At 47.1% G+C, this 22,239-nt stretch overlaps 1 protein-coding gene across 1 annotated transcript; it reads right to left on the bottom strand.

Moving 5' to 3' along the window:
* Nucleotides 1-4,202: 4,202 nt before the first annotated feature.
* LOC133220064 (kelch-like protein 36) lies at nucleotides 4,203-20,816 on the bottom strand (the record flags this gene model as incomplete). Its single annotated transcript, XM_061367897.1, is given in 4 exon segments — nucleotides 4,203-4,753; nucleotides 18,603-18,760; nucleotides 19,577-20,650; nucleotides 20,775-20,816. Coding segments are annotated over 4 exon segments (1,825 nt in total), but the record flags the coding sequence as incomplete, so codon positions are not given.
* Between the last annotated feature and the right edge of the window lie 1,423 nt (nucleotides 20,817-22,239).

Below are 22,239 nucleotides of genomic sequence, written 5' to 3'. Positions count from 1 at the left end.
TGTGAGTACCCAGACTGAGCCTTCCTGCACACACGCGGCCGTGCAGGTCTCTGGCTGCAGTAAATGCCTGAGCCTGGCACTTGTATTGGAGGGAGCCAGTGACACCACTTGTGTGCGGTGTGAGCAAATAAATGAACTGCTCAGGCAGGTGGTTGAACTGAGGGAGGAGGTAGAAAGGTTGAGAGCCATCAGAGAACGTGAAAGTGGAATAGATTGGTGGAGCCACACCCTAAGGCAAGGGCAGAGGGAAGTGGTTGAGGAAGTGGTGGATCCCCTTCCCTCCTACCATCAGATAGAAGGAGTGAACTTAAGGGACAAGGAGGTATGGAGGGAGGTCCCTCCTTGGAGAGGTAAGCAAAAACCCTCGCAATCCCTTCCTTCCTCCCAGTTACCCTTGAATAACAGGTATGAGGTCTTGGAACTACAGGGCCAGGTAAATGGAGATGGAGGGGTAGATCTATCTAGTGAGTCACCTAGGGCTTGTAACTCATCCTCATGCCTTAGAACTTCTTCAACAAAGAAGAAGAGTAATTGTGGTGGGTGACTCCCTTCTGAGGGGAACAGAAGGGCTCATTTGTCGACCAGAACCATCCCACAGGGAAGTCTGCTGCCTACCTGGGGCTCAGATTAGAGATGTTAAAAGGAAACTCTCTGATCTGGTGCAGCCCTCTGACTACTATCCGCTGCTGGTTTTTCAGGTTGGCAGTGATGAAATTATTACAAGGAGGGCAAGGGCAATGAAGAGAGACTTCAGGGCCCTGGGACGACTGGTTAGAGGGTCTGGTGCGCAAGTGGTGTTTGCCTCCATACCTGTTACAAGCAAGGGTGAAGAGATAAATAGAAAGAGTCTGCAGATTAATATGTGGCTACGTGACTGGTGTCAAAGGTGGGGTTTTGGATTTTTAATCGTGGGCTGCTATATGAGACACCTGGTTTGCTGGTGGCGGGTGGGATACACCAGTCCCAGAGGGGGAAAAGGTTTTTGGGGCAGGAGTTAGCAGGGCTCATTGACAAGGCTTTAAACTAGATATGAAGGGGGAAGGGGAGATAACTGGGCCTGTTGGGGACAAGCCCAAGAGAAACATGCTAGTGCTTGAAGGATGGTGTACTAGGGAGGAATCTCAATCTATTGCATCATTTGAGGTGAGGGAAAGGATAGTTGTTTAGACCCTGTCCCACAGGGGAAAAAGGGTATCAGGGCGAGAGTCAACAGAGCTTTAGGCTAGACTCAAAGTGCGAGGGGGTTGTAGCTGGGTTTGAACTAATGGGGCATTGTTCTAGTATTAATGAAGACCAAAAGGCCTCCCACCTCCCAAGGGTGCCACTAGCATGCTCTGCTCGCTCCCTGAAATGCTTGTACACCAATGCATGCAGCATGGAGAATAAACAGGAGGAGTTAGAAGTCTGTGTGCAGTCTAAAGGTTATGATCTGGTGGCAATTACAGAGACATGGTGGGACAACTCACATGACTGGAATGTGGTCATGGATGGCTATGTCCTTTTTAGGAAAGATAGGTCAGCAAAGCGAGGTGGTGGAGTTGCTCTTTATGTGAGAAAGCAACTAGAATGTAGTGAGTTCTGTCCAGGGGCAGATGAAGATCAAGTGGAAAGTCTGTGGGTACGAATTAAGGGACTGGCTGGTACGGGTGATACAGTTGTGGGGGTCTATTATAGACCTCCTGATCAGGACGAAGGAGTTGATGAGGTTTTCTACAGGCAACTGAAAGCAGCCTCACGACTACATGCCTTGGTCCTCATGGGGGATTTTAACTACCCCGATATTTGCTGGAAGACTTACACAGCCAATCATTCACATTCTAGGAGGTTCCTCCAGTGCATTGATGATAACTTCTTAATGCAAATGGTGGACAAACCAACTAGGAGAGGAGTACTGCTAGATTTAGTACTCACCAGCAAGGAGGGACTGGTTGAAGTGGTGATGGTCAATGGCAGTCTTGGCTGCAGTGACCATGAGATGGTGGAGTTTAGGATCCTGTGTGGGAGGAATAGAATACCTAGCAAGGCCACAATTCGGGATTTCCAAAGGGCCAACTTTGGCCTCTTCAATCAATTGCTAAGGGAAGTTTCATGGGAAAGGGTATTAGGTGGCAAAGGGGCTCAAGATAGTTGGTCAGCATTTAAGGACCACTTCTTCCAAGCTCAGGATCAGAGTGTCCCAATGGGTAGGAAATCAAGTAAGGGAGCTAGGAGACCAACATGGTTAAACAAGGAATTGCTGGGCAAACTTATGTGGAAAAAGAGAATCTATAGATTATGGAAGGAGGGGCTGGCCACATGGGAGGAATATAGGACAGTTGTTAGAGGATGTAGGGAGGCAATTAGGACAGCTAAGGCCTCCTTGGAACTTAATCTTGCAAGTCGTGTTAAGGACAATAGAAAGGGCTTTTTCAAATACATAGTGGATAAAACTAACACAAGAGGCAATATAGGCCCGCTGTTGAACGAGGTGCGTGCCCTGGAGACAGAGGATTTAAAGAAGGCAGAGGTGCTGAATGCCTTCTTTGCCTCTGTCTTTACTCCTGCAGACTCTCCCCGGAGACCCAAGATTCCTGTAGCCCCAGAAAGAGTCAGGACAAAGGAGGAGTTTGCTTTGGTAGATGAGGATTGGGTTACGGATCAGTTAAGCAGTCTGGACATCTATAAATCAACGGGTCCGGATGGAATACACCCACGGGTGCTGAGGGAGCTGGTGGAGGTCATTGCTCGGCCACTCTCCATCATCTTTGGTAAGTCGTGGGAAACAGGAGAGGTGCCTGAGGATTGGAGGATGGCAAATGTCACACCAGTCTATAAGAAGGGCAAGAAGGAGGACCCAGGTAATTATAGACCGGTCAGCCTTACCTCCATTCCTGGAAAGGTGATGGAACAACTTATTCTTGACACCATCTCTAGACATATCAAGGATGAGGGGGTCATTAAGAGCAGCCAACATGGTTTTACCAAGGGGAAGTCATGTTTGACCAACCTTATAGCCTTCTATGAGGAAGTGACTAGGTGGAGGGATGATGGTAGAGCAGTAGATGTGGTTTTTCTTGATTTCAGTAAGGCATTTGATACTGTCTCCCACAGCATTCTCATAGATAAGCTAAGGAAGTGTGGGCTTGACGATCAGGTAGTGAGGTGGATCAAGAACTGGTTGGAAGGAAGAAGGCAGAGAGTTGTGGTCAATGGTGCAGAATCTAGCTGGAGGTCTGTGACTAGTGGAGTCCCTCAGGGGTCGGTGCTGGGACCAGTGCTGTTTAATATTTTCATCAACGACCTGGATGAGGGAACCGAGTGTACTCTCAGCAAGTTTGCTGATGACACTAAACTGGGAGGAATGGCTGACACACCAGAAGGCTGTGTTGCCATTCAGCGAGACCTGGACAGGCTGGAGAGTTGGGCGGGGAGAAATTTGATGAAATTCAACAAGGGCAAGTGTAGAGTCTTGCATCTGGGGAAGAACAACCCCATGTACCAGTACAGGTTGGGGACTGACCTGCTGGAAAGTAGTGAAGGGGAAAGGGACCTGGGGGTCCTGGTGGATAGGAGGATGACCATGAGCCAGCAATGTGCCTTTGTGGCCAAGAAGGCCAATGCCATCCTAGGGTGTATTAGAAAGGGTGTGGTTAGTAGGTCAAGAGAGGTTCTCCTCCCCCTCTATTCTGCCTTGGTTAGGCCGCATCTGGAATGTTGTGTCCAGTTCTGGGCCCCTCAGTTCAAGAAGGACAGGGAATTGCTTGAAAGAGTCCAGCGCAGAGCCACAAAGATGATTAAGGGAGCAGAACATCTCCCTTATGAGGAGAGGCCGAAGGAGCTGGGTCTCTTTAGCTTGGAGAAGAGGAGACTGAGGGGTGACCTCATCAATGTTTACAAATATGTAAAGGGTGAGTGTCAGGATGATGGAGCTAGGGTTTTTTTTCAGTGATGTCCAGTGATAGGACAAGGGGCAATGGTTGTAAACTGGAGCATACAAGGTTCCATGTGAACATCGGGACAAACTTTTTTACTGTGAGAGTGACAGAGCACTGGAACAGGTTGCCCAGGGGGGTTGTGGAGTCTCCTATGTTGGAGATATTCAAGGCCCGCATGGACAAGTTCCTGTGTGATGTACTCCAGGTTACCCTGCTCTTGCAGGGGGGTTGGACTAGATGATCTTTTGAGGTCCCTTCCAACCCTTGGGATTCTGTGATTCTGTGATCTTCCTCGATCTTGATTTTTTTTTGTTTTTGTCTTTTTCTTTTTGTCCTCTGTTTTGGGTTTCAACACACAGACACATGCAGAAACACCAGCAATTGCTTTGGGTAAGTCAGTTCCTTTGTACCACCTATTTTTCTCCCTATCATAAACCTGGACTGTTTTGGAGAAGACTGTTTCTTCCCAGCTGTAGCCTCCGAGGATGTAAATCTTTCCTTCCCGAACTGCCACCCCTGACTCACTGTTTGCTTGCAGCAGAGGAGCAACTTTGGTCCACTGGTTACATTGAGGGCTGTAGGACTCCTCGTTCAGAATGTCAAAGCGAGCCATGGTTTCTATGTTGTCATCGCTGCCACCAATGGAGTAGATATTGTCCTGTAAGATGCACATGCTCTGCCACCCTCGGGCAACGATCATTGGCCTCTTCTCTTCCCAAGCATCTGTGCAGTAGTCATAACACAGCAGATTTTTTCTATAGGGATCAATTTGGTAATCATGGGCTCCTGAAATGTACGCAAATTCCTTGTAGACTGTTCCAGCATGGCCGTAGGTAAATCTAGGACAGGCAACCAAAAATGATCCAGCTTAATGCTCACGGATTTCACCAAGACACACAGTGTTCAACAAGGATTGCTATTAAAGTATAGTGTAAACAGTAACTAAAGACAAACAGTAACTAAAGACAAACTCAGACAGAGACCCCGGCCCTAACCGTGGCTGTTCAGGTCTCTGGATGCAGGGAGTGCCAGAGCCTGCTGCTGCCGGGGGAAGGAGGACAGCATTCCACCTGTGTGAGGTGTGAGCAGGTGGAAGATTTGCTTAGCTTGGTGGCTGAACTTAAGGAGGAGGTTGAGATGCTGAGGAGCATCAGGGAGTGTGAAAGGGAGATCGACTGCTGGAGTAACTCCCTGGCTGGCCAGTTGGTACGGCTCCAGGGAGATACCCCCCAAAAGAGGATGGACCCCCTGCCCTCTCAGACAGAGGGGGATGGCCTGAGACAGCCCCTGTCATGTAGCTGTCGCCCGGAGGTAGGGGACCAAAAAGATGAGGAGGGTTGGAAGCGAGTTCCGGTTCGGCGTCGTGGGCAGCCCTCCTCCCTTCCTGCCCCGCTTCCCCAGGTGTCCCTCTGTAATAGGTTTGAGGCCCTGGATCTGGAAGGAGAGGTAGGTGAGGATGTGGTGCAAGGCCCGCCTACAAGGCCACATAGGAAAAAGCGGTCGACTTCACACCTCAAGACTGCCTCTGGTAAGAAAGAAAGAAGGGTCATTGTAGTAGGTGATTCCATTCTGAAAGGAACAGAGGGCCCGATATGCAGAGTTGACCCTCATCATAGGGAAGTGTGTAGTCTGCCTGGAGCCCGGATCAGGGATATCACCAGGGTGCTCCCCAACCTGGTGCGCCCGACAGACTACTACCTGCTGCTGGTCTTCCAGACGGGTGAGGGGGAAGTTGCTTCCCGCAGCCTGAGGGGGATGAAGAAAGACTACAGGGCCTTGGGGCGGATGGTGAAAGACTCTGGGGCTCAGGTGATCTTCTCCTCACTCCTTCCATCTTCTGTTGATGATGTGGGACTGAATGGGAAAATGCAGTCCATAAACGATTGGCTTCAAGGCTGGTGCTCCAGGCAGGGCTTTGGATTCTTTGATAACGGCTGGTTTTATAGGGCACCGGCCTGGACATTGGCATGTGGGAAAGGTTTATCACACAGAGGTAAAAGGATGCTGGGGCACGAATTAGCAGGGCTCATTTGGAGAGCTTTAGACTAGATTTGAAGGGGGATGGGGTTGTAGCTGGGCTTGCCTCAGTGGGACAGCGCTCCAGAATTGATGAAGACTGGGAGGCCTCCTGTAATCCTAGGGTGAAATCGGTGTGCTCGGCTCGCTCCCTGAAATGTCTGTACGCCAATGCGTGCAGCATGGGAAATAAGCAGGAGGAGCTAGAAACCTGTGTTAAGTCAGGAGATTATGACCTGGTGGCAATTACAGAGACGTGGTGGGACAGCTCACATGACTGGAATATAGTCATGGAGGGCTATGTCCTTTTCAGGAAAGACAGGCCAGCCAAGCAGGGCGGTGGGGTTCCTCTTTATGTGCGAGAGCAGCTACAATGCGTTGAGTTCTGTCCGGGGACAGATGATGAGCGAGTTGAGAGTCTGTGGCTGAGAATTAAGGGGCAGGCTGGCAGGGGCGATACTGTTGTGGGGGTCTGTTACAGGCCACCGGATCAGGGTGAGGAAGTTGACGAGGCCTTCTATAGGCAGCTGAGAGCGGCCTCACAGTCACAGGCCGTGGTCATCGTGGGGGATTTTAACTTCCCTGATGTTTGCTGGAAGGATTACTCGGCAACCCAGCCGCAGTCCAGGAGGTTCCTCCAGTGTATGGATGATAACTTCCTCATGCAAATGGTGGATGAGCCAACCAGGAGAGGTGCGCTGCTGGTTCTCATCCTCACTAACAAGGAGGGTCTGGTTGAAGGAGTGAAGGTTGAGGGCTGCCTTGGTTGCAGCGACCACGAGATGGTAGAATTCAGGATCTTGTGTGGTAGGGTCAGTAGAATAGCAAGTAGAATCGCAACCCTGGACTTTAGCAGGGCAAACTTTGGCCTCTTCAAGCGATTGCTAGGGGAAATCCCGTGGGCTAGGCTGCTTGAAGGGAAAGGGGCCCAAGATAGTTGGTTGACGTTCAAGGACTGCTTTTTCCGAGCTCAAGATCAGAGCATCCCGACACGTAGGAAGTCAAGGAAGAGGGTCAGGAGACTTGCGTGGCTAAATAGGGAATTGCTCGGTATGCTCAAGTGGAAGAGGAGAGTTTACAGGTCATGGAAGGAAGGGCTGGCCACTTGGGAAGAATATAAGGCTGCTGCTAGAGGATGTAGGAAAGCTGCTAGGATGACTAAGGCCTCCTTGGAATTAAAGCTGGCGAGAGGGGTCAAGGACAGCAGAAAGAGCTTTTTCAAATACATGGCAGGTAAAACTAACACCAGAGGCAATGTAGGCCTGCTGATGAACGGGACAGGTGCCCTGGTGACAGAAGATACAGAGATGGCAGAGTTACTGAATGACTTCTTTGTCTCTGTCTACTCTGCCGGAGGCAGTCCTGAAGAGCCCTGTACCGCTGAGACCTCGGATGAAGATAGGTCAATGGAGCGGTCTGCCTTAGTCGATGAGGAATGGGTTAAAGACCAGTTGAGCAATCTGGACATCCATAAATCCATGGGTCCAGATGGGATGCACCCGCGGGTGCTGAGGGAACTGGCTGAGATCATTGCTGGACCGCTCTCCATCATCTTTACCAAGTCTTGGGAAACGGGAGAGGTGCCTGAGGACTGGAGGAAAGCAAATGTCACTCCTGTCTTCAAAAAGGGCAAGAAGGAGGACCCAGGTAACTATAGACCGGTTAGCCTCACCTCCATTCCTGGGAAAGTGATGGAACACCTTATCCTCGGTGCCATCTTAAGGCATATCAAGGATAAGAGGGTTATGAGGGGCAGTCAACATGGCTTCACCAAGGGGAAGTCATGCTTGACCAATCTCGTAGCCTTTTATGAGGAAATAACACGGTGGATGGATGATGGCGGAGCGGTGGATGTGGTCTACCTTGACTTCAGCAAAGCGTTTGACACGGTCTCCCACAGCATCCTTGCGGCTAAATTGAGGAAGTGTGGTCTGGATGATCGGGTAGTGAGGTGGACTGTGAACTGGCTGAAGGAGAGAAGCCAGAGAGTTGTAGTCTATGGGCCGGAGTCTAGTTGGAGGCCTGTATCTAGTGGAGTGCCTCAAGGGTCGGTACTGGGACCAGTATTATTTAATATATTCATCAACGATTTAGATGAGGGAATTGAGTGTACTATCAGCAAGTTTGCTGATGACACTAAGCTGGGAGGGGTGACCGACACGCCAGAAGGCTGTGCTGCCATCCAGAGGGACCTGGACAGGCTGGAGAGCTGGGCGGGGAATAACTTGATGAAATATAACAAGGGAAAGTGTAAAGTCCTGCATCTGGGCAGGAACAACCCCAGGTTCCAGTATAGGCTGGGGAACGACCTGTTAGAGAGCAGTGTAGGGGAGAGGGACCTGGGAGTCCTGGTGGACGACAGGATGACCAGAGCCGACACTGTGCCCTTGTGGCCAAGAAGGCCAATGGCATCCTGGGGTGTATTAGAAGGGGGGTGGTTAGTAGGTCGAGAGAGGTCCTCCTTCCCCTCTACTCTGCCCTGGTGAGACCTCATCTGGAATATTGTGTCCAGTTCTGGGCCCCTCAGTTTAAAAAGGACAGGGACCTGCTGGAGAGAGTCCAGCGCAGGGCAACTAAGATGATTAAGGGAGTGGAGCATCTCCCTTATGAGGAAAGACTGAGGGAGCTGGGTCTCTATAGTTTGGAGAAGAGGAGATTAAGGGGTGACCTTATTAGTGTATATAAATATATTAAAGGGGGAGTGTCACGAGGATGGAGCCAGGCTCTTCTCAGTGGCAAACAATGAAAGGACAAGGGGTAATGGGTACAAATTGGAACACAAGAGGTTCCACTTAAACCTGAGAAGAAACTTCTTCTCAGTGAGGGTGACGGAACACTGGAACAGGCTGCCCAGGTAGGTTGTGGAATCTCCTTCTTTGGAGACATTCAAAACCCACCTGGACACGTTCCTGTGTAACCTTATCTAGGTGTTCCTGCTCCGGCAGGGGGATTGGACTAGATGATCTTTTGAGGTCCCTTCCAATCTCTAACATACTGTGATACTGTGATACTGTGAATCCCTAACCCTGTTAGTTACCCAGTAACTATTCTCATCCATAGTGCTCCACCCTGCACTGCAGAATGCTAAAGGTATCACAGTCACTTTTTAAGGCATACTCTACAGTGTGTCAAACAATACAAGTAAACCATCCTGCTCTAGTCGGCATGATCTTCACTCCCATTTTCCTGATCCAGTGCATGGATTGGATCAGTCTGAGAGGGCCAGGGAGGAAAAATACCGTCCACATGCAGCAAGGGTTTCTATGACAGAAAGAGGAAATAATCATGATACCTCTCAGACTTGAGAGTGGCTATTAACCAAGAAAACTACTGCTGCCTTTCCGTTTGACAGCTTCAGAAACATGAATCACATTTCTTACCCACTACTGTCCACAGCCCAGTGTATCTGCAGTTATGATACATGTAACTGTCCTTTTTATGAGTTATTCACCTGCTTTACCACTTCTGCTGTTGTCCTGGTTCAGCTACGGCAGTCATTTTTCTCAGCCTTAGTAGCTAGTGCAGTGCTCTGTTTTTGACTTTCAGCCTGGGAACAATGCTGATAACACCAATGTTTTCAATTGCTGCTAAGTAATGTTTAGTCCTACCAAGGACTTTCTTGGTCTCATGCTCTGTAGGGAGGAGGGGAAGCTGTGAGGAAGCAGAGACAGGACACCTGAACCAAACTAGGCAAAGGGGTATTCCACACCACAGCAGGTCAAGCCCAGTTATATAAACTGGGGGGAGTTACCCAAAAGGCCCAGATCGCTGCTCGGGTCGGGCTGGGTATCGGTCGGCAGGTGGTGGGCAATTGCATTTGCTTCCCTTGTTGTTGCCCTTATCATTATTATTATTGGTGATAGCAGTAGTAATTTTGTGTTATACCTTAGTTACTGGACTGTTCTTTTCTCAGCCCATGGGAGTTACATTCTTTTGATTCTCCTTCCCATCCCTCCAGGGAGAAGGGGGGGAGTGAGTGAGCAGCTGAGTGGTTCTGAGTTAGTGGCTGGGTTTTAAACCACAACACCTATACAGTTAATAACCTCTTTAGTCACTCCAAGACAAAGCAACAGACCTCAGTCAATCATACCTCAGAGTCCTCATTTGAAATAAGACATAATGAGATGGCAGAACCAACACCATATGTGACATTTCCGTAGGGCAGAGAGAAAAACCCTTTGATCAGCTATAATAAAGCCACTACAAACCTAATTTTTGAGGTTCTTCTTGGCTTCACACTAGGATATTCCCCAACAAAACCCCTTTGAGCTCTTAGAAGTGGAATGCTAAGGTGAGGGCCAGCCTTGTCTTCTTTGAACATACCCTTCCTGCACATTTTTTTTTCCTTTTTTTGGGTGGGGGGGGGGGTGTCAAAAGATGTAGCTGCAGCACCAGCCACAGCAAACTGGCTTATGCACTGGTACAAAGAGCCCAAACAATATAATATCCATAGAACTGCAGAGCAATATACTCCTCATGCTGCACTCACCTGTCTCTACTATCATCCTTTGCAGTCAAGGACTCAACAACTCAACCTCTATGGCAAGCAAACCTACATTAGCATTACTTTAGCCTTTTGAACCATGTCTGAACACAGAACAATGTGGATAGAACCCTGAGCTGGTTTTATTTCGCATGGTAATAGTTTCTTGCAAATGGTATCATAAGCTCTTCCACCCACTTAAGTGCCAAGCACTTTTGCAACAAAGGAAAAGGTGAAATAGAAAAGAACCCCCACATTTACACAGAAAGCACAACAGTTCTGAGAAAAGCTAAAAGATGTTTATTATTCTGGATGCCTACCAAAGATTCTGATCCCTGACCAATGTCTGAATAAGATCTTTTAGCAGGATCCTGCTACAAGAAACAGAAAAATCTTTGAAACACTTGGTCTAAGAATGCTGGGTGACCAGGACAGACCTTTTAACTACAGGGGCTGGAGCCCCATCCCTGGAGACCTTGCAGAGATGACTTCAGAACAGTACTGCTTCTCAGCCACACAGGAAAAAGAAGAAAAAAAAAAAAAAAGAAGAGAGGACTAAGGCATACTTATGAGGCTTTATCCCAAAAAATTCCACAGCTCGCAATCTGTCTAATCATGGAAGCACATAACCCGTTCTCGGTTCTTCCTTTTGACATGACAGACCCTGAGCAATGCTCTCCAACTTTCACACCTGCTCTGGCAAGTGAAGTGTACATAGATGCTGCTCTACCTTGTTTGTGGTCTCTTACGAACAAGAACCATTAGTATATGTCTCCAGTGGCACCCAGTCTGGTTGCTGGAGTCTTTGTTTCTCTATATCCACAGGGATGGGTCTTAAGAAGTAGACTACCTATCTGGGAAGTGGTATGAACAACTTGAATTCATCTCCTTTCTCAAACTGCACCAGATTTTAAACCCACATCTAACCAGCAAACCACCTGGAGGATGTGCAGCATGCTCCACTGTGGAGGTAGTGCCAGATAACAGATAGCTTTTAGGAGTCAGGAGAACAGTAAAATGACACTGGATCCAGCACAAAGCCCAGGGTTATTGTGCTGCTGACAACAATCACATTACATTCAGCATTTTAAAAAATGACAGCAAGTTAAGAAAAACTTGAATGACCTTTGTTGAAGTAGGTTCAATGTTTTCCTACACTAACTGGAAAGTGGAGTTCTGTACAGGTAAGCAAGCAACAGACACTCTCCCAAGCACATGCATGCAGCCTAGCTTAGACAGCTACAGAAAAAGCTAATGTTTTTCTTTTTGCCACAATCAGTGGCTATGCCTAGTGAACAGCAATAGATACAAGAATCATTTGAAAGAGGCAATCATATCTCAAAAAGGCAAAAAAAAGAACCAAATTGACCATCAATTTGTTATTTTTCAATGTTACTCATTGAAATATGCTGGAGATGTTTCATTTTGCCTGACTTCTGAAAAGCTCATCCAAAATTGCACATACCCTGCTTTGTTACTGCAAAAATCGGTCAGAGTAACTCTCTAAGACTCAGTTTGAAGTTTCAGAAAGCAGGCATTCTTTATTGCAGTGCTGGGCACACACGCGAATCATTTCGCAAAGGTGAGTGCAACAGATATTTGCCAACAGTGGTTACATATTTAGCATACTCATGCATATTCATGAGGGCTCCAGGAATTATTTACATATTAATTACATTTCCAGGAACTACTTATAATATTTGCATCCTAATTACGCATGTGCTTTCTTGCTGAGTGGAGGTCTCTGGTGGTCACCAATAGTCTTCTTCACTGTGTTTACTGAATGACCTCAGTGCTTGCTCACACTTGCAAGGTCCTAGTGCTGAGTTAGCAGCTGGCATGTCCTTGCTTCTGTTCTGTTCCAGTCTTGCTCCACGCTGGGTGCCGCTCTGTTATCTTGAAGGCTGACATCCTTGGTTATTATTTGCTGTCTTCCTAGCTGTTATCAGTTCTGTGATGTTCCCCCATGAGCTGTACATTCTTTTCTCTCTATGTTTTAGTAAGTTAGAAGTTTGATCTATTCTACTGAATTAAAGGTGCACACACTGTCGTCAGTTTAAGGTCTAGGGTTACAGCTTCATATTAATCATAGAACAGTTAGGGTTGGAAAGGACCTTAAGATCATCTAGTTCCAAACCCCCCTGACATGGGCAGGGATACCTCACACTAAACCATGTCACCCAAGACTCTGTCCAGCCTGGCCTTGAACACTGCCAGGGATGGAGCATTCACAACTATCTTGGCCAACCCATTCCAGTGCCTCACCACCCTCACAGTAAAGAACTTCTTCCTTATATATAACCTAAACTTCCCCTGTTTTAGTTTGAACCCGTTACCCCCTGTCACTACAGTCCCTAATGAAGGATCCCTTTCCAGAATCTCTGTAAGCCCCCTTCAGATACTGGAAGGCTGCTAGTCAGTAAAAAAGTGTAGGAAGGGATGGGCACAGAAGCTAAATATCCCTTCCTACTGCTATATCTCTTCCCTTCTGGCCCACACCCCATCTTCTACATTTTGCTGGAGGAGATAAGAGCTACTACCAGTGCAGATACAGAAAATGTGATTAAAAGATTTAAAAAAAAATGTTATCATAATGAACTTCCTTCTTTGTTTTGAATTCCTGTTTTGTGACAAACACTGCCCTGAAAAACACAAAGTAACGCAGCTGCCTCTGGCAGAAGCTGAGCCTAATTTTGTGGTTGAAGGTTAGAGCAGGAACTGGAGTTGAAAACCTCAGCATGTGAAGTGTCACCAAGCCACTCCATCAGACTTGCTCTGTTCTACTTTCTGCATGTGTGTGTGGGGGGGATTTGGTTGGGTTTTGTGGTTTTTTTTCCCCTTCTTTGTTTTTTTTTTTTTGTTACTAGTTCTCAGCTTCTGGCATTAATGCCCTCTTCCTTTTCTGGATGTGCTATGTGCTATGCTTGTGGCCCCTGCACGGCTTGGGCCTGGGGAAACAGCCCAGCTCCCTCTCAGCTTCCCTGACATCTTTTAGCTTACTGACAGTCTCCCGCAGATCAGTCACCTGCTGCAGGAGGACCTCTACCAGGGCACACTGAGTGCGGCCCTGCCCATTGTGCACCCTTGCCTTAAGAGACAAGTGGAGGTACCAACTATACTCCAAGGTCTGTGCTGCAGCCTCCTCTCATCAGTTCTGTCTGGGTGTAGAAGCTGGCCACTGCCAGGGCAGCCAGAGCAGAGCTACCAGACCAAGCTGTGGGCCTGAGACAAGTGCTCACCATCACACTCGCTGACTACTCACTCTGACTGCATGAAATGCCATGACACGCCCTGCCTGCCCACCCTGTTCACCATGCTCCTGGTTGCTCATGCTTGCTGGGGCATGTTTTAACCACTCAGGGCTGGTGCTGCCCGCTGTGAATCAGCTGCTCACATCAGCAGAGCTGCCTGCTCCTGGGCAAGTCCTGTTGAAGACTCCCTCGGTAGTTCTTGCCACTCAGAATTGAGGCTCCTGGACACTGTGTTTCCCCTCGCTCCGGCGGTGAAGGCATTTTCTCTGGAGTTACTCACCTTGCCAAATTACCATTAGTGGCTGATGATGAATGGTTGTCATCTGCCACCATCCTTCTTGGTGCCGTCCCCTGATTTATACTGAGGAGGACTGGGGGAAGATTCAAAACCCTCCCCAGCAGAACCCCCAGCTACAGTTAGGTTGGGGAATGATAAGGTAAAATTTCTCGTAGAAACAGAAGCTACTTATTCTGTTATAAATACTTCTAAATGGCAACTAAGCAAACAAAGAGCTTCAGGCATTGGTGCCACAGGGTGGACAGGAACCCGGCCTTTCTTTCAACTTTTAAATTTTAAAATTGGCAAACAGATGTTGGCCCATCAATTTCTTTGCATGCCTGAGTGTCCCATGCTGCTATTGGATAGAGATATACTGAGTAATTTACATGCATAACTTCGGTTTAAAGAAGATTCAGATACATGTTCCTCATGAAAAGGCTGTGGAGGCACAAGATTTTATGTTACAGAAACCAGCTACTGAGTTGGATAGACCAGAAATGAAGAATATACCCCACAAGTATGGGCTGCTGGAGCACCAGGACGATCATGAAATGCAGAACCAATAACTACTCATCTGAAACCAAACATCAGACCGGTAAGACAGAAACAATATCCTATAAAACTGGAAGCAAGACTAGAGCCTCTAATAGAAAATTTTGTCAAATACTTTGGGACAAAAATGGACTGTATTTCTATTTCACATGGTAACAATCATTCTGGAACAGAAAAGCAGTCATTGGCTTTCCCCAAGCAGACTGTGCTGTTAGAACAGGAGGACATATAGAATTGAAAGTAACTAACCTTTTGAACTCAGTAGTGGTTTTGACAACTGATCCAGAAGCAGGAGAGCTGACTCACAACTGTTTACAGACTATTGAGCAGGTGTATTCCATTGCAACTTGTCATGGCTTAAGCCCAGCTGGCAACCGAGAACCATGCAACCACTCGCTCACCCCCCCCCCCCCTTCCTCCCCCCACTCCTGGAGGGATGGGGAGGAGAACAGAGGAATGTAACTCCCATGGGTTGAGATAAGAACAGTCCAGTAATTAAAGTATAATGCAAAACCACTACTGCTACCACCAGTAATAATAATGATAAGGGAAATAACAAGGGAAGAAAATACAACCACTCACCACCTGCCAACTGATACCCAGCCTGACATGAGCAGTGATCTTGCCCTTCTGGGCAACTGTCCCCAGTTTATATATTGGGCATGATGTGCTGTCGTATGGAATACCTCTGGCTAGTTTGGGTCAGGTGTCCTGTCTCTGCTTCCTCCTGGCTTCCCCTCCTCCCTGCCAGAGCATGAGACTCAGAAAGTCCTTGGTCAGAGTAAACATTACTTAACAGCAACTAAAAACATTGGTGTTATCAGCATTGTTCCCAGGCTGAAAGTCAAAAACACAGAACTGCACCAGCTTCTAAGACTGAGAAAAATGACTGCTACTGCTGAACCCAGGACAATCAGGAAAGGACTGCCCGGGTCCCTTCTGGCAGCCACCCACATCAGCCTGAGCTGCTCATCTCCGAGCTCAAGCAGCATTTGCCTGTTCCTGCATTCAGAAAGGTTTCTTCCTTTGTCCACCTCTGTGCTGATTTTTGCCTTTTGCAAGCTGCATGAAGTACTTTTTGCTTTATTCCTTCTGTGCAGGAAGGTGGTTGTTGCAAACAATATGCTGCTCAAAGCAAGAGTTCTCCAAAAGGAGAAAGGGGGCTGAAAAGACAGAAAAGCTCTAGGTAGTAAGTGTCCATTAAGATCTAACTAAAGACATATTAACATGCAAGAGAGCAGCTACATGGAAAACTGGGAAACTACCTAGTTCCCTAGGAACACCAGAGCTGGCACAAGGGACAGTTAGCATGGGATGAGGACAGAGCAGGCAGGAAGAGAGGATGCAAAACTATTTCTGGGGGATGCAGAAATAACTTAAAACAGTCACTGTACAGCCCAACCCTGCAGCTTAGTGAGTGACCATATAAGTCAATTTAAGTGGGGTCTATCCCATAAGGGGGACTTTTTCCTTGTCCAAGTGGATCAGCTAGGCAATTTATTTAAAAAAAAAAAAAATAATTCATCAACATGCCCCATGTCCAAGTTCACTTTTAAATACTGCAGCTGAAAAATTCCCAAAGCCAGAACTCAGGTAGCAGGAGGAACATGAAGACAAACTTCCCCTTTTTGGACAGCTTGCAGTCTGGTTGGCTTAAGCCAAACATGCAAACATCCCCAGGATCACTTATGAGCAAAAATATCCATACCTGTTCTAAGGTGGTTTTCTAACATCATACAAGACAGTCAGGTCACATCTACATTTCTTTCAAAAATGTTTAAAAGAAAAGCTGTGCTACAATTTCTATGAGATGTTACTGGGATCTCTCAGGTCACTCCAATTAACAGGAAGGCTTAAAAATGGAGATGCTCTTATACACAGCTTCCCAGGAAAGAATGCGGTGTTTAACCTCAGCTGCTCAGTCTTTCTGTTTGAGCAGAAATAAAAAGGATAAAAGCACCCTGGTTCTGAAGAGCACTCAAGCCCAGCTGTTAGTCTGGATCACACTCGCATTGCAGCACCCACCCAAAATAGAACTGAGCAACAGGCACCTGTGCCGGCACTGGCTGCCTCTGGCTCTGCATCTCTGTGGCTGAGGGAACAAGGGAAAAAGCATGAACTTAGAAATCAGACTGCAACTATCTTACTCATAATGCCATTAAGAAGGCAAGTGCTGCTGCTGATGTCACGGGTTTCAGACATCATGGAAACACCATCCACGTAGCCAATACTCTTGTAATTTCCATGCATGTCAACTATTTCTAAACCTGAAGAGTTGTTTACAAATGAAATGCTATCCTACCATTCTTACAAAGTCACCAAACACTGCTTCACAATAGTAGCAATGTCCTGTGCTGCAGTTACAAGAGCTGCAGTACTAAAGCCTCTCAGAAGTAGCACAGCTAAGTTTTAACTCTGAGAGAAAGAGAGGTCATATTTGCCAGGGTTACCTATTTGTAATACAGGTCAATGCGGTTTGTCTGCAACAGCCAACCAGAGCAGCCAGAAACACCTTACAAGGAAAACCATCACACCAAGGTGTCATAGTTTTCCAAAAAACTGTTATGGTTTAAGCTCATCTGGCAACCCAGAAATATGCAGCCCACCCCACCCCCCCCTTCTCCCCCCTCTCCCGGAGGGATGGGGAGGAGAACTGAAAGAACGTAACTTCCATGGGTTGAGATAAGAACAGTCCCGTAACTAAGGTATAAAACAAAACCACTACTGCTACCACCAATAATGAACATGAGCTGGCAGTGTACACTTGCAGCCCAGAAAGCCAACCATATCCTGAGCTGCATCAAAAGGATCATGACCAGCAGCTCAAAGGTGATCCTGCCCCTCTACTCTGCTTTCGCCAGACCTCACTTGGAGTACTGGGGACAGTTCTGGTGTCCTCAACATAAAAAGGACATGGATCTGTTGGAACAAGTCCAGAGGAGGGACACGAGAATGATCAGGGGACTGGATCACCTCCCATATGAAGATAGGCTGAGAAAGTTGGGACTGTTCAGCCTGGAGAAGAGAAGGCTGTGTGGAGACCTCATAGCAGCCTTCCAGTATCTGAAGGGGGCTTACAAGTATTCTGGAGAGGGACTCTTCACTAGGGACTGTAGTGATAGGACAAGGGGTCATGGGTTAAAACTTAAACAGGGGAAGTTTAGATTGGATATAAGGAGGAAATTCTTTCCTCTTAGGGTGGTGAGGCACTGGAATAGGTTGCCCAGGGAGGTTGTGAATGCTCCATTCTTGGCAGTGTTCAAGACCAGGTTGGATGAGGCCTTGGGTGATATGGTTTAGTGTGAGGTGTTCCTGCCCGTGGCAGAGGGGTTGGAACGAGATGATATTAAGGTCTTTTCCAACCCTAACTAGTGAAATAACAATGGAATAGAATAAAAAACGCTCACCACCCACCGAACTATACCCAGACCGACCCGAGCAGAGATCTAGCCCTTCTGGGTAACTGCCCCCAGTTTATATACTGGGCATGATGTGCTGTCATATGGAATATCTCTTTGGCTAGTTTTGGTCAGGTGTCCTGTCCCTTCTTCCTCCTGGCTTCCCCTCCTCCCTGGCAAAGCATGAGACTCAGAAAAGTCCTTGGGTCAGAGTAAACATTACTTAACAGCAACTAAAAACATTGGTGTTATCAGCGTTGTTCCCAGGCTGAAAGTAAAAAACACAGATCTGCACCAGCTTCTAAGACTGAGAAAAATGACTGCTACTTCTGAACCCAGGACACAAGGTGACAAAGTAAAGCCAAATAAATTATAAAAGCCTTTGCTCGATATCTAAACAGTGCCTCTGAAAAGATTCAGCTCTAGATGACCTCAGAAAAAACATTTTAAGTAGAGCGAAATTACAAGAGCTCTCCCTCCCATCCTTCAGACATACCTCAGCACAAACATTACAGCTAATCAAGCTGACATGAGGCACGCTGTCACAGAAGAGCTGGTTGCTCAAATACCAAATGCTGATATGGTTTGTTACTTGCAGATACCGTGTGGTTACATATCCCCTTGCGTCTCTTCTAGAGACACCCATTCATCAGCTCCCTTTACTAGCATTCTTCAAACACAGGATAACTTTCCAAGCATCTCTATTACCTGGGCAAGCCTGCTATGTATGACCATGAATCCTTCTGAGGAGTGTAGGTCTCGACTGAAGAAAGTGCCCCATTTTCATTCCTGCCACCAACAGCTACCAGCATGTCGGTAACAGCTCCTAGGTAGAAATCTACATGGCGCTGTCTCATGGAGGCAACCTGTCAAAAAGAATAGCATGCTGACATCTTCAAACATCTGGTAAGCAAGCAGACTGAAGGTACATTCATGTCTGAGGATAGGATAGTTGCTTCTTCCCATGTATTTGGAAAGCAGAGCTACTGGTTTTGACCATTATGTTCATAAAATGCTTTTGTTTTTCTTCAGTAGCATGTTACATAGCATTAATTTCCAAAAAAGTGGACAACAGGAAGCATCCAAGAGACAGTTTATTCTAGAAATGTTGTCTTACATGGGCCTCCTTCCAAAACTCTGCATGAAATATATTGGAATCACTCAAAACCACAACTGAACAACAAAGGATGATTGGTTCATACAGGAATCTGTGCTGGCCCCAGGGTTTTACAGGACTGGTATTGAATAGCTTGTTCTAAGAGACATTTAGTACAGAGACGTTGACAAGAGTCAGAGACATTTTCTTTTTATATCATACCCAGTTTTGATTTAATTATATGTGTCCCTACTTGAGAAAGATGAACTAAGCAATCACTCTGTAAGTCCATTGTAGCATTATTCCCAAAGTACTCTAGAGTTGCAGATGGATGCTGACAATTTCACAGATGAGACACCCAAATCCCAAGTGAAGTTGAAAATCTGCCCCAAAGTCTTCTGCTGTAACATAAGCACTCCCACAAAGGATTCAAGTAGCTGCTTTTTCAACTTAAATAGATTGAATTTCCATTTGCAAGTATTGCTGTGTTGGCTATTCTAATGAGCCCTGTCCTTTCACCAAAAAGAAGAAAACACTCTAAACATTAAGGACTTTAAACAGAGAAATAATAAAGCTCATGTCTCACCTTTATCCACTGGTTACAGCGGGAATCATACCTATATAAGAGATTTGAAGCTGCATCCCCTCCGTCGTCTCTTGAAAAGCTGCCTCCAGCTATGAAGATGAAGCCTCCCAAGACTGCAGCACAGTGGTGACTTCGCCTGGCTGGGAGAGGGGTCTCTGCTACCCACTGCCCCTTTCTGGTGTCCAGGAAGCAGGTATCATCTCTCAGTTGCAGGCATCACTCGGAAACCTCCCCACCCCCAAAGAGTAGCCTCTCTTCGCAAGTCCGCAGGTCTGTCCACTTGTTCTGCAGCACTAGATGAGCTGTGATGTTGTTGTGATAGTGCACTGCCTCCTCTATAAACCCCTCACAGTTTGTTTCTTTGGGAAGAAGAGAGCAGACAGCAGTCTTGACTCAATGGAGAAGATCACTTTTAGGTGTCAAGGGAAAATGAATGTTATCCAGAACCTGGTAAGCCTCGTTCTCCCTTTCTGGGTACTGGGTAAGCCACTGCAAGGCAGCCTGCAGCAAGTCATGCTCACACTCCTGCTGCACGTTGCTGCTGTTCAGGTACTGGCACAACTTCTGCAAGGAAATGTTCTGCAGGAAGTCCGGGGTGAAAGTCAGCGTGCCGAAGTTCTGCAAGATGAAAGAATCAATGTAGGGGTCAAGGCTCTTCAGGTTGTAAATAGAGGCCAGCTCTTGCAGGTACAAATAGTTCTCCTCACTTACTTCATTCTCCAGATACTCACAACAGAAATCAACCACCTTCCAGATCTGCAGCAGGTGAGCTGTTTTGAGCACATAGTCGATATTGCCTCCATTTAAAGACAGCTCACTGCCATAAAGGAAATCCATGACAACCTCGAGACCAGGGTAAGAGGATCCAAAAAGTTCAACCTCTTTTTGGTGGGCTTCTTGCATACCAATGGTGAACATGGAGTTGAAATAGTCACTGCAAACAGCAAGGAGGTTCTGATGGGCAGGGACTCTCTGTTCATCCACCACAAGGACAATGTCACAGAAGAGGCCTCGGTGCCTCTGCTCATTCAGGCTCAGAAGAACTAGACTGGAGTGGTCATCCCACCTGTATACCTGGAATAAACAAACACTATCAGGTAGGTGTTACCTTCACCAAGATAAACTTCAGTGTGTACAAAAGTGTTTTTCCACCAAATGTAGTCATACACAAGCGCGAGAGTGCTTACTTGTGCTGTACCTTTATGATAAATTCTGATTTGAAACAGTTGGCAAGGAACATAGTACAAGCACCTAAGCCCCTCACCTTCACTTTGAAAGGCCTATGCAGACTTTAACTGCTTCCTGCTCACCCTTTATAAATATATACACATATAAAAAAAGTTACTCCTATCTCCTCCACAATGCTGCATCCAAACCTCCCCTCTGATGACTTATAAAGGCACAGTTTTCTGAAACTCTTAGAATCATAGAATAGTTAGGGTTGGAAAGGACCTTAAGATCATCAAGTTCCAACCCCCCTGCCATGGGCAGGGACACCTCACACTAAACCATATCACCCATGGCCTCATCCAACCTGGTCTTGAACACTGCCAAGAATGGAGCATTCACAACCTCCTTGGACAACCTATTCCAGTGCCTCACCACCCTAAGAGGAAAGAATTTCCTCCTTATATCCAATCTAAACTTCCCCTGTTTAAGTTTTAACCCATTACCCCTTGTCCTATTACTACAGTCCCTAATGAAGAGTCCATCCCCAGCATCCCTATAGGCCCCCTTCAGATACTGGAAGGCTGCTATGAGGTCTCCATGCAGCCTTCTCTTCTCCAGGCTGAACAGCCCCAACTTTCTCAGCCTATCTTCATACGGGAGGTGCTCCAGTCCCCTGATCATTCTCGTGGCCCTCCTCTGGACTTGTTCCAACAAATCCATGTCCTTTTTATGTTGAGAACACCAGAACTGCACACAATACTCCAAGTGAAGTCTCACGAGAGCAGAATAAAGGAGCAGGATCACCTCCTTCAACCTGCTGGTCACACTCCTTTTGATGCACCCCAGGATATGGTTGGCTTTCTGGGCTGCAAGCGCACACTGCTGGCTCATGTTCATTTTCTCATCGACCAGCACCCCCAAGTCCTTCTCCACAGGGCTGCTCTGAATCTCTTCTCTGCCCAACCTGTAGCTGTGTCTGGGATTGCTCCCACCCAGGTGTAGGACCTTGCACTTGTCACGGTTAAACTTCATGAGGTTGGCATCAGCCCGCCTCACAAGCGTGTCAAGATCCCTCTGCATGGCATTCCTTCCCTCCGGCGTATCAACCGAACCACACAGCTTGGTGTCATTGGCAAACTTGCTGAGGGTGCACTCAATCCCACTGTCCATGTCAGCGAACAAGACCGGTCCCAACACCAATCCCTGAGGGACACCACTCGTTACAGGTCTCCAGCCGGACATTGAGCCATTGACCACAACTCTTTGTGTGCGGCCATCCAGCTAGTTCTTTATCCACCGAGTGGTCCATTCATCAAATTGATTTCTCTCCAATTAAGAGACAAGAATGTCGTGTGGGACAGTGTTGAATGCTTTACACAAATCCAGGTAGATGACATCAACTGCTTTACCGCTGTCCATCAGTTCTGTAGCCCCATCATAAAAGGTCACCAAATTGGTCAGGCAGGATTTCCCCTTAGTGAAGCCATGCTGGC

The sequence above is a fragment of the Neopsephotus bourkii genome, unplaced genomic scaffold, assembly GCF_033783945.1.
Source record: "Neopsephotus bourkii isolate Nb327-2 ecotype Australia unplaced genomic scaffold, CSIRO-AGI_Nbou_v1 NB_9, whole genome shotgun sequence".
In the NCBI taxonomy this organism is placed as follows: domain Eukaryota; kingdom Metazoa; phylum Chordata; class Aves; order Psittaciformes; family Psittacidae; genus Neopsephotus; species Neopsephotus bourkii.
The sequence above is the reverse complement of the archived record's forward strand: the minus strand, read 5'-3'. Positions and strand labels throughout refer to the sequence as shown.